Raw genomic sequence first — 13,366 nt, forward strand, 5'->3', positions numbered from 1 at the left:
GTTTAATGAAGCTATCCTTAGGCATGAACACCCAGTGGATGGCTTGTTGCCTAATGCCACTCTTGATTTGGCAAGAGATGCTGTAGATCAGGCCTGTCTGACGTCTATTGATATCGACCGCCTTCAGGACTCGTGGTGTAGTAGGGTTCAGATTGTCCTACCGCTACCCCAAATCCTTAACTTAAGGTTAGTGGGGTAGGCAATATTCCGAATCTGGGCCCTGATGTTAAAAGTCAGATGGGGAGCCTGATCTTAAATAATAAAGGGCACCCTAATCTTAAGATTGTACACCTTTCGTTTTTTTTCCCTTTGAAATTTTATTAGGATATGGGTACCTGACTTAGATTTAAGGGTGCCTGTTCCTAAGTATAGTTGGTACGGTAACCCTAATTTTAAATGATCCTAATACCACAGAATATTGAATTTGGAACCCTAGTGCACTAAAACTTAATTGATTTTTAACCCTAGATAGAAAATAATTTTACGAATATCTACGATTTGGTATACTCGGTTTTAGCTTTTTTTGGAAATGTACATTTTTAGGTCAGTGTAGGGATTCTTGAGTAGATTAAGGCCTTGTTCACACGGGCGTTAAAATCGAGCGTTTTTTTTGTGTTCGTAGCGCCCAGTGAGCGCGGATCAAGCGGCGAGTGTTTTCTACGAGTAGGAGTCAATGAGAGTGTTCACACGGGCTTTGGTGACGGCGTTTGTCCGCAGCGTTTATACGGCATCAAAAAGCGTTGCATGCAGCTTTTCTTGGCGTTCAAAACCCAACGAACGCAAGGAAACCGCTTCTAGTTCGTTTTCTGCGCGTTTATTTTACGCTTCGGAGGACCGGATATTTTTATGTTTTCATATACAACATATATATTTTCATATTGCTTATTTTATTTTATTGTCTCATGTAATTTGTAAACCATGAACCTATTAATTTATGTTCTAATATAATATTTGATAACGATTATGTAGGGGGCATTTCAGTGCATAACACCGGTGTAAGCGCACACTCGACTACTGTTTCCTCACCTCAAAGTGACAAGTAGTCTCTCATCGGGGCTAACACCAAGTCGCATATTGGTTGATCGGCGTGCAATGTGGCACTGCACCAGCTGCAGCAGACAATCAAAAGTGGAAACCGACATCCGACAGTAATTAAAAAACTTGCGGAAATTTTCGCATTTCTTCATAAAGCACAAAAAAACTTCCTTTAACCCGACGTTGTGCAGTCAGAGGATGAACCCAGTAGCGGCGGCGATTTTTCTCTCCCTACGCGCGTATTACGAGTATTTTTAAAACAAGAAGATTAATATCTAACATAGCAAAATGGTCCATATTGAAAGGAGGCACCTCAAATAAAACGACAAGGGCTTTCATATCCAGTTCCCGACACTGCCTCCACAGGTTAACACACAAACTACAATTTGGGCTGCAGGCTGGCGTTAGACAGAGACAAACGAACGCCGGTGTAGAAGTCAATCGATCGCCACCACAAAATGCAACATAAACGTCTAGGACGTTCAGAGCAAGTTCGTTTATCCAAAAACTTAACGCCCGTGTGAACAAGGCCTAAGAAAGTAAATTGTCAAATATGCACTTTGAAACTTTTAAATATTTAAAGCATTTAGGACAATTCTTAATAAGAATCTGATTAAAAATCGTCATATGACCAGATAGTAATTTCTAATATATAGGGCTTATTTGATGGGTAAAGATAAGTAGATCATCTAGAAATAGGGGTTCTGATGGAGTACAAAAGTTTTAAATAAACAAACGCGAGAAGTGTACCCGTACATTCATCCTTCGGGACAAAATCAATCTCTGTATCCCTAACCCTAACCCACCACCACTTGGGCCTTCCACTTACTGCCAAGTCCTTACTTGAGCATGTGTGCCCGCCAGACTTTTCCTGCTTCGTGATCTTTTCATGCTTGTACCCCAGAATGATGGATCTTGGTGAAAGCTGCAAGGCCTTCTTCTCCGAGAGTCCCATGCCACACAAGCTCATCATTTCTGGATGAATGAGTTAGCTTTCCCGTCCATCCTTTTTGCCGTTGTTAGGGAGAGTTCACTTGACTTCGGTGGCACAGTGTGAGCCGATAACACCCCCCGCTTTGCACTTCCTGAGGAGTTGGCTTTGGTCTCTTCTATCCAAAGAGGATTCATAAGCTGCAGGCCTCAGGAACCCAACAGCATCAGACCACAAAATTGTGAAATCTGCAAGGCACTACGACTTCTCGGGGTGATAGTGCTACGAAACCGAATGGCTTGATGGGATCGCACTACTTCAAGGGAGGGCATTAGCAAGTAGTAACAATTTCATATGACATTACAGGATCAGGCTGGCTATGGTAAAGTTGTAAATTAGAGAGGCTTCACCCCCTGCCCGCTTCGCTTGCCAACCCCCTGCATGTGCTACGTGCCAGCAACTTCACGGCTCTGCCACTCACGTATGTGGATTTCACTTTCACCAAACAACAAATCTTTTAATTCTCGCGGATACGCCTCTTCATTGAGAAGAAACACTACTTTTCCCTGATGGCAACACGAATTATACGATCTACAAGTCTCCGACTTAAAGTTTAAAGCCGAACAATATCTCCATACTTCTGTCATATCACCTATGTCCATATATTCGATTTACCTTTTCGTCAATATCACACTGAATTTTGATTCCGTGTTTGGAATGACATCGTGACAACGCAACGTAGAACTGCCCGTGAGTGAATGTCGTTTCTTTCTCTCTACACGAACTGTGTCTGACAATAGCATTCACACAAATGAGAAATGACTGAGCCGTGTGCGTGGCTGTAAATGTTTTACATGTGGCCAGGACTTTTCCAAATCTCTTTACATAAAGTCTTGTCTCGCGGGCCTTGAAATTTTCTCTCGTGTATGTGGATTTCATTTTCACCAAACAACAAATCTTTTAATTCTCAAGGATACGCCTCTTCATTGAGAAGAAACACTAAGTTTCCCTGATGGCGACACGAATTAAAAGATCTACAAGTCTCTTAAGTTTAAATCCGAACAATATATTCAATCTCTTTTCGCCGAGTTATAATTTCTGTTTATTTGCACTAATGCGATCTTTACTATCCTTTCTCTGAGACTTTCGAATTTTCGTACTTCCATTATCACTAACCTGCTCTGCGTGTGTATCGCGCCAACATTCCTACTTTGTCTTGTACTCTTTGTCTTTTATTTCCGGCCCTGGCCGTGATTAAATCTCTTGGCACAAAGTCTCGTCTCATGGGATGTGAAAATATCTCTCTGAAAAAGTCACACGTCTCGTCTCCGTCTGAGATTTTGTTTTATGATAGAGAGAAATGTATGATGATACCTCAAGAGCAAAGGCCGCAGGACATTGTGGTCTGACAGGCCTCGGATCTTACAGAGTCATTCCACCAAGAAATGACGGCTGACTTAAGCTGGAAGACAATGGCTTTTCGGAGAGTAAGAGCTTCACAACTACAGTTCATCTGGAAAGTATTCACAGCGCATCACTTTTTCCACATTTTGTTATGTTACAGCCTTATTCCAAAATGGATTAAATTAATTTTTTCCTCAGAATTCTACACACAACACCCCATAATGACAACATGAAAAAAGTTTACTTGAGGTTTTGCAAATTTATTAAAAATAAAGAAACTGAGAAAGCACATGTACATAAGTATTCACAGCCTTTGCCATGAAGCTCCAAATTGAGCTCAGGTGCATCCTGTTTCCCCTGATCATCCTTGAGATGTTTCTGCTGCCTAATTGGAGTCCACCTGTGGTAAATTCAGTTGATTGGACATGATTTGGAAAGGCACACACCGTGTCTATATAAGGTCCCACAGTTGACAGTTCATGTCAGAGCACAAACCAAGCATGAAGTCAAAGGAATTGTCTGTAGACCTCCGACACAGGATTGTCTCGAGGCACAAATCTGGGGAAGGTTACAGAAAAATTTCTGCTGCTTTGAAGGTCCCAATGAGCACAGTGGCCTCCATCATCCGTAAGTGGAAGAAGTTGAAACCACCAGGACTCTTCCTAGAGCTGGCCGCCATCTAAACTGAGCGATCGGGGGAGAAGGGCCTTAGTCAGGGAGGTGACCAAGAACCTGATGGTCACTCTGTCAGAGCTCCAGAGGTCCTCTGTGGAGAGAGGAGAACCTTCCAGAAGGACAACCATCTCTGCAGCAATCCACCAATCAGGCCTGTATGGTAGAGTGGCCAGACGGAAGCCACTCCTTAGTAAAAGGCACATGGCAGCCCGCCTGGAGTTTGCCAAAAGGCACCTGAAGGACTCTCAGACCATGAGAAACAAAATTCTCTGGTCTGATGAGACAAAGATTGAACTCTTTGGTGTGAATGCCAGGCGTCACGTTTGGAGGAAACCAGGCACCGCTCATCACCAGGCCAATACCATCCCTACAGTGAAGCATGGTGGTGGCAGCATCATGCTGTGGGGATGTTTTTCAGCGGCAGGAACTGGGAGACTAGTCAGGATAAAGGGAAAGATGACTGCAGCAATGTACAGAGACATCCTGGATGAAAACCTGCTCCAGAGCGCTCTTGACCTCAGACTGGGCGACGGTTCATCTTTCAGCAGGACAACGACCCTAAGCACACAGCCAAGATATCAAAGGAGTGGCTTCAGGACAACTCTGTGAATGTCCTTGAGTGGCCCAGCCAGAGCCCAGACTTGAATCTGATTGAACATCTCTGGAGAGATCTTAAAATGGCTGTGCACCGACGCTTCCCATCCAACCTGATGGAGCTTGAGAGGTGCTGCAAAGAGGAATGGGCGAAACTGGCCAAGGATAGGTGTGCCAAGCTTGTGGCATCATATTCAAAAAGACTTGAGGCTGGAATTGCTGCCAAAGGTGCATCGACAAAGTATTGAGCAAAGGCTGTGAATACTTATGTACATGTGATTTCTCAGTTTTTATTTTTAATAAATTTGCAAAACCTCAAGTAAACTTTTTTCATGTTGTCATTATGGGGTGTTGTGTGTAGAATTCTGAGGAAAAAAAATGAATTTAATCAATTTTGGAATAAGGCTGTAACTTAACAAAATGTGGAAAAAGTGATGCGCTGTGAATGGCTTGACTGGATCGTGCAACTTATTGATGAAGATCCCTTAAGATTTAATGCTGTCGGATGTAAACGTGTGAGGTCAGTCTCCCTGCGGTGACACTTGAGAACTTGAGGTCAAAGCCTGCAGGAGTTTGTAATCTGACAGGATCAGGCCTACAGGCCTCTAGCCTTACAGGATCAGCCCACAAACCTGTAAGAATTTGCAAACATTGGAGACAAACTATTAACTTAAGCTACGGGACACAAAGACTTATCAAAGATGTAAAGATGGAGCACGGGATGGCTTGATAAGATCAGACTTCCTCTAGAGTAGATCATATTTCAAGGCTTAACGCTGTAGGATGCAAACCTACCATAAGGTCAGGCTCCCTAGGGCAAAGTTAGGCTTTGTAGGAAAATTGCACAAAATTAACCTCAACAGCAAAGCCTGCAGGACATAACGTAAGTTTGAATTTACATTCATGTGGAGACAAGTTGTTGATTTAACCTGCAACGGATGGTTCAAAATGGAGACGCTGCAGAAATGAATGGCTTGACAGGATCAGGATATTACCAAAGAAGATGCGTCTGGATTAATGCTGTAGGACACAAGAACGTGCTGAGAGGCTCGGCTCCCAGAGTAGTAAAGCTGTAAAACCTTCAAGTGCTGAGCCTGTGTGACGTGTGTTGGATCTTACAGGGTCAGCCCACAGAGAAGTAAAGCTGTAAGCGCTTACAGCCTTAATGGAGACCAATGGACCTCAAGTGCATTGTGATCTGACAGGTCTCGGGTCTTACAGGGTCCGACCACAGAGAAGTAAAGCTGTAAGAATCCATCAAGCTGTCGACTTTTCAGCAGGGTAAAGCTGCAGAACCGAATGGCTGGACAGGATCGGGCTCCTCCTGTAGAAGACGCCTTAAGGTTTTATGGTGTAGGACCCAAAGATGTCGGACCAATCCTTCTAGGGTAATCTTATGCTTCAGTCTTTCAAAAAGCCTGCAGGACTTTGTAATCTGACAAGATCAGGCAGGGTCACAGGTCTTGGACCGTAAAGGATCAGATGTTTAAGAGTTGACACTCTTGTGTAGAGGACCTTTTTGACGTAATCTGCCACACACTTAGCTGCAGAACTGAGTGACTTGACAGGATTGGGCTACTCCTAGGAAGGTGTTTGAAGGTTTAATGCTGTGGGCCACGGAGATCGGTCCCCTCAGGGTAACACAATACTTCACACTCCAAACTCAAAGCTTCTAGGACTTTGTGATCGGTCAGGATCAAGTCTGTAAGAATTGACAGTCATTGATGTAATCCTCCAGGCGCACAAAAACATTATAAGGAGGTTAAGCAGCAGGGCTGAGTGACATGACAGGATCAGGCTGTACAGCGTGAAGAAGTGACATGATTAGTCTCACTTGACAAATGTTATATTTCAAAGCCTGCAGGAGTTTGTAATCTGGTAGGATCAGGCCTACAAATCTCCACTCTTACAGTATCAGCCCACAAAGAACTAAAGCTGTAAGCTTTTACAACCTTTGGAGACAAACCCTGTTAAGCTGAAAGAGCCAAAGACTTGTCAAAGATGGCCTGATAAAATCAGACTACTGCCGGCGTAGACAGAAGTAATAACAGGATCGTATTTCAGCGGCTAAAGATGTGGGATGCAAACACACGATAAGATCAGGCTCCCCGGTGTTAGGTAATACTTTAGAGAGAAATCGCACAGCATCTTTGTAGTATCCTGATCCCGTCAAGCCATTCAGTTCTGCAGCTTCATCTCTTTGCGTGTCGCAGATTACGTCACAAGTCTGCCTCCACATTGTATTGTAATTTCTTACAGATCTACTCCTTTAAGATCGGAGACCTGTCGCCCGATCCTGCCAGATTACAAGCTTCAGTTTTGAAATGTGAAGGATAACGTTAGGAAGACTGACCTCGCGTCACCTCCTGGTGTCCGACAGCATGCAACCTTAAAGCGTTTAGTATTAGCCCGACCTTGTCAAGCCATTCAGTTCTTCAGCCTTACCTCGTTGAGAAGGCTTTGCCTCTTGCAGCTCACAGTAAGTCGATCTCCACAATGGGATCAATTCTTACAGCTTTGCCTCTTTGTGGGCTGACCATGTGAGACCCAAGACCGGCAGCCCTGCTCCTTTTCAGATTACGGACTCCTGCACGTTTTCATCTTGAGGCCTGAAGTGTACACTTTACTCTTGGGAGGCCGGTCACACGTTCTTGTGTTCCTACAGCACTAAACCTGAAAGCATCTTCTTTAGTAGTATCCTGATCCCGCCAAGCCATTCAGTCCTGCAGTTTCACCACTTTGAGAAGTCTTTAGGTATTGCAAATTAAGTCGAAAAACTTACCACCTCAAGTCTGTCAATTCAAACGTATGTTCTGTCCTGCGGGCTTTGCTGTTGAGGTTTGATTGCGTAATTTCTCTCCAAAGCAAAGCATGTCCTAGGAGACTGACCTAACTGACCGGCGAGCGTCCAACCATAAGCTCACTAAACTCACACATGCGCTGACTACACAGACTAACCTGCAACCCCTGGACTGCCTTCTGTCCATCATCTGCGCAATAACTAATATCTAAAGGGTATTGATAATAACTAATATCTAAATGGTATTGATAATATCCAATATATAAATGGTATTGATAATAGCTAATATCTAAATGGTATTGATAATAGCTAATATCTAAATGGTATTGATAATAACTAACATCTAAATGGTATTGATAATATCCAATATATAAATGGTATTGATAATAACTAATATCTAAATGGTATTGATAATAGCTAACATCTAAATGGTATTGATAATATCCAATATATAAATGGTATTGATAATATCCAGTATCTAAATGGGATTGATAATATCCAGTATCTAAATGGTATTGATAATATCTAACATCTAAATGGTATTGATAATAACTGTGCAATATCATTACTCTCAGGGTCCAACATCCACTACTCACTGCACATGATCATCATTATTGTGCAATATTTAAATAATGTGCAATAACCCAATAGTGCAATAGTTATTTATTCTTTCCATATGTATATAGCATCTCAGAACTTTTTTGCAACTTTTTGCACCATTTGTTGATTTGCTTGTTGTGTTCTACATATACTGTATGTCTGCACTGGAGGAGCTGCTTTTAATCTCATTGTACACGTGTATAGTGACAATAAAAGGCATTCTATTCTATTCAAGTGCCTTGAGCATGGGAAAGGCGCTATATAAATAAAATGTATCATTATTATTATTATTATGATTATCCTAGGGTGGCGCAGTGGGTAGAGTTGTTGCCACGCAGTTAGTAGACCCGGGTTTGCTTCCCGGGTCCTCCCTGCGTGGAGTTTGTATGTTCTCACCGTGTCTGCGTGGGTTTCCTCCCACAGTCCAAAGACATGCAGGTGAGATGCATTGGTGATCCTAAATTGCCCCCAGTGTGTGTGTGTGTGTGTGCTGGCGCCCTGCTCGGGATTTGTTTCCTGCCTTATGCCCTGTGTTGGCTGGGATTGGCTCCAGCAGACAAACCATGACCCTGTAGTTAGGATACAGCAGGTTGGACAATAGATGGTGTGACAGAGCAGGGCACACACACACACACACACACACACACACACACCAATCACACATTAGGGACAATTTAGGATCGCCAATGCACCTAACCCACATGTCTTTGGACTGTGGGAGGAAACCCACGCAGACACGGGGAGAACATGCAAACTCCACACAGGGAGGACCTGGGAAGTGAACCGGGTCTACTAACTGCGAGGCAGCAGCGCTACCCACTGTGCCACCATGGCACCCTGTGATGCTCTTTGCATGAAAAAAAATATGCGTTCCATTAAAATTTCACTTTTTCTTGGCGAATTGTGACATTTAATTAAAAAGTGCAGCAAAAAAGTATTTGGTGACCGGGCGTGCATTAACACCCAAGAATGTGGCGGTTTAAGGGTTAAGAACGGATAACCTTGTTGGGGGCAAGCTGTTGACTTCATCTGCAATACGTAAAGACGTTTTAAAGCATTTAAATTGCAGAATTGAATGGCTTGACAGGATCAGGCTACTAGTAAAGAAGACGCTGCCGTCTCCTCAGGGCAAACTTGTTCTTCAGACTTGAAAATGAAAGCTCCCAGGACCTGGTAACCTGACCGTATCGGATCTGTAAGAATTCACAAGCTTGTCCGTAGAGACAGGATTTCGTTTTAATTTGCAGTACACAAAGATTTTTCAAAGAGTTAAAGCTGAGTGAGTGGACAGGATCAGTCCACTACTAAAGAAGACGTTTTGAAGGTGTGACCTGACCAGCCTGACTAGGGTGAGGTTATACTTCAGACCTTAAGAGCAAAGCCTGCAGGACATCTCAGTCTGACAGGATCAGGCTAACAGGATTGAACTGCATGATGGGGGAAACTGCGGGGCTCTGGGACCTGACAGGATCATTCTCAGGAGCTGAAGATGAGGAGAGCAATCACAGGATCAGGGTGCAAGTGACATCGATCTGAAACGGGCTCACGGGGAGAGATTCAAATAAATGGGTTTGGATGGATGGATGGAGCTGGAGTCGTGGCTGAAGTTGAATGAAAGAGGGGTCTTCCTAGGATTGACTCTAAGGAGGTAAAGCCACAGGACCCAAGGACCAGATGGGATCAGATGGTTTAAAAATGGCGACTAATGGAAAGCGATGGTGTTAAGATGTGATGGGGTAACTCTGTGAACAGCCCGGACCCCCAGGAGGTGAAACCCCAAAGTTGATGGCCTTAAGTCTCCCAGACCAGGCGAGATGCTGCTCTTCACTCCGTCACAGCGTTGCAGTCTCTCGATCCTTTGAAGCCGGCGGTGGGCTCCTCACTTATGTGTTGGGGTCTCCCACCTCTTTCCGGAGTCGCCCCCCTTTTGTCTACTCGGCCCACCGTGTACTCGTGTCAGCGACGTGCGTTTGTTCCAGTCGGTCCGCGTGGGGAATCCCACTGATAGCACTTGACAAAGCTGCAAAGTGTTGATGGCAGCATGGCTGCACACTGTTAGTGTAATTGTTGTGTAAAGTCTCCAGTGGTGGGTGGGGGGCGGGGGCTATTAATAGCACTGCTGAAGGACTCGGCGCTTCTTTTGCAATCAGCTTGTTTTGAGCAAACATTCCTGTTCCGAGATTGTCACGTCCTGTTGTGAAGAGAAGTGCGGCCCTGACATCGAGACGGCCGGCCGGGACTCCCACCCGTCTGCTGCCCTCCCTTCATCTTCTCTGGCTGTTTGCACCCCGGGCACCTCCATTGATGTCAGCTGCTGGGAAGCTGCTTTGGTGACACTGAGGTTAGTCAGCTGTGCCAGTCTTGTGACAGACTGGCTGACGTCTAAAAGAGCTTCGAGGTCCTCCAGGTTTGTCCATTCGGGGGATCCACTTGCATACTTGGCACTGATACTTGCTGCCTGAGTCCTTGTGAACTCTCTGAACTCCCACCCCTGGTTACAGACCTTCTTGAGGATGCAGAGGATACTCGGACCTCCACCGTGCCTACTCCCACCTGGCACCACACTCATTGATTTCCTCAGTGCCCCTAACACCATCCTGCCTCCCAGACTAGCGAACACGTTAAGGGGCTGTGCATCTCGGTGCCCCCCACAGCCTCCTCAATCATGTAGATGGCAGCTTGTGAGGCTGAGGGCATGTGTGTCAAAGATGGTGGCGTCTAACCCTAGGGGGACAACAGTGTCATGCCAGCTCATGCCATCTACAGATGACTCCTCCACCGTCGGTTGCATTGGTAACAGAGGTGAGTTGGACTGCAGGAGGCCGGTGGAGGACTTTGTCTTGTGGTGGAGGAAGAACTTCAATCAGACAGAAGAGTTGGTCGAGGAGCCCCCGCCATTTGAGTTGACATCTTTGTGTTTTTTGTTCTACTGCGTTTCCTTCTTACAGTCAATCCTAGGAAGATTCCTCTTTCATTCAACTTCAGCCACGACTCCAGCTGCATCCATCCATCCAAACCCATTTGCTTTAATCTCACCCCATCAGCCTGTTTCAGATCGAAGTCCCTAAGGTAAAATCATCATCCTCATCCTCATCTTCATCATCATCCACGGGCAGGAAGTGGAGGTGGTGGCCGAGCTACGAGTACTTGAGGGTCCATATGAACACCAAACACAACACAATGGCGCTGCATCAGACCGACGCAAGTGGGCTGCACTTCCCCAGGAGACTCTGGGGGTCTTTCGACGTATGCACCAAGCAGCTGGAAATGTCCTGGCAGTCGATGGTAGCCCGTGTTCTCCTTGGTGGTCTTCTGGGGAAGCAGCTGAACAAGCTTCTCCGCCACAGGACTGACTCTGGACATTTTGGAGGCTGCTGTGAGAAAACCGGAGGGCATCATGAGGCCTGCAGGGGGCGCCCTCTTGGAGACGTTTTAGCCGCGGGCTCAGAGCTGCGCCTTTCCTCATTGTGGCCATTAGGCGGTCCAGTGCTTCACTCCTGCCATAAGCCGTCAGTTCACTCCAGTTTAATTGTTGAGGCGGACGCAGTGGATTGGTATGTGTGCCAGTTGTGTCCTCTAGGGGGCGGAATTCTCCGTAGCCCTAACTTAACCCTCATATCATTATATCATAATACGTGTCGTGTTACATGTTTTTATTCCATTGTCTTCCATTGCAATTGGAGTCGACATCTGCAGTCACACCCGTGCGCATCGGCGGGCAGTCCGATAAGTCGGAACAGGGCTTGACGAGAAGCACCAATGCCTGTTCCTCTTCCTCTGCAGACCCTCAGAAGAGGAAGACGCCCCCAGTCCAGCCTCGACTACTGTCTCCCACCCTCAAAGCTCCTGCCGTCCCCTCACTAACACCACCTCTCCGTCGTGGACTCGGCCCGTTAAGGCGACTCGTGGGGCTCTTTTTCCTGCCTTATTATTGACGGGTTGGGGGGTTTGGGTGGGCTCCCCAAACCGTCTTCCTGGTTTTGTCTCATTCTTGGCCTGCATATTTTACGGTTGGCTGTGGTATGCATTTGAATTTCTCCTTGGGGATCATTAAAGTGTTTAATCTGATCCAACTTCAGTGATGGGACAGCTTGAGTTGCCCACCTCGATGAGTGACATGGCACCTGAAAAGGGTGGGTGGCTGGCTGGTACTGCTCCAGTGTTGGACTCACCATGTTCTTCTCCTTCTCCTTCTCTTCCAGTTTGCTGCTTTGTGGTGCACAAGCGGTGCCATGAATTCGTCACATTCTCCTGTCCAGGAGCGGACAAGGGTCCCGACACCGACGTGAGTACTTCTGTGTTTGGGGACACACATTGTCACTCTGTGGGGGCATTGTCACAGTTGCTCCTTTCTTCGATGGCACCTCTTCGAGTATCAAGTAAGAAGTTTCTCAGCTGTCACCTGCTGGGCGGTGTCCCCTACGAGGCGGTCCCGAGCGCTGGCACCTTTCCTCCACTTTTTTTCTCAGGTTTATTCTTCCTGATCCTGTTACGAGGCGGGCAGCCTCTGATAAGATCCCTCATTCAAATCCGACCTGCAGCGCCAGGGTGTTGTCATGGTAACAGCTGCCGGAGGGCGAAGAGTGAGTGACACCTCTGACACAGCAGGAATGCACCCGGGGTGCCACGTGTGCACTGGGACTCACCCTCGCCCATTCACGCGCACACACACAAACGCCCACAGATAGGCGCCCTTCTGCTCGCAGTTCTCTGTGCTCACACACGTCCGGGGTTACTTATCCGTAGACCACCACTTGCCCCCATATATATATAATCACCTTCAGAACGTACTCGGACCCCTTCACTGGGCGCTTGCGTTAAATTCTTTGTCGATCAACACTCGATGACAAAATCGAAACTCGGGATTTGTGACCTTTTTCAAAATGTCCCCCTGACTCTCAGTACTTCCTGTTGAGTCCCCCGGATTTGGGGGATCGTCTGCCATTCGTCTGTGCAGATCCCCTCGAGACCGCCGGTGGTCCACTGTCATCAGGTCTCTCCAGAGGTGTGCAGTTGGCTTCAAGGCCCAAGAACGTTCCCTTTGCTTTGCTTTCTTCTTACTTTACTAAGGATATCCCTGTGCTGTGCTCCGTTCCCTCAACCCTGACGGGTCTCCCCGTCACCGGACCCCCACAGCGTCACACCACCACCACACTTCACTGCCAGAATGGTGAAAGGCGCCTGGCTTCCTCCAGACATGACGCTAAGAATTGAAGCCGAACAGTTTAGTCTCAGCTCCATCAGACCAGGGACCCTCGTTTCTCACTGTCTGAGGGTCCTTTAGGTGCCCCCAGGCTGTTACTGAGCAGAGCCCAGACTGGTGGGGC

The 13,366-nt window shown here is 46.4% G+C and overlaps 1 protein-coding gene across 1 annotated transcript in view; it reads left to right on the forward strand.

The window, feature by feature from the left end:
• Positions 1-13,366, forward strand: part of LOC120522323 (protein kinase C alpha type-like) — a 77,263-nt gene that overhangs the window by 39,203 nt on the left and 24,694 nt on the right. The window contains exon 3 of the mRNA XM_039743351.1: positions 12,242-12,324. Within this exon, the coding sequence (XP_039599285.1) occupies positions 12,242-12,324 (83 nt within the window). The remainder of the gene's footprint in view (positions 1-12,241; positions 12,325-13,366) is intronic.

The sequence above is a fragment of the Polypterus senegalus genome, unplaced genomic scaffold, assembly GCF_016835505.1.
Source record: "Polypterus senegalus isolate Bchr_013 unplaced genomic scaffold, ASM1683550v1 scaffold_4041, whole genome shotgun sequence".
Classification (NCBI taxonomy): Eukaryota; Metazoa; Chordata; class Cladistia; order Polypteriformes; family Polypteridae; genus Polypterus; species Polypterus senegalus.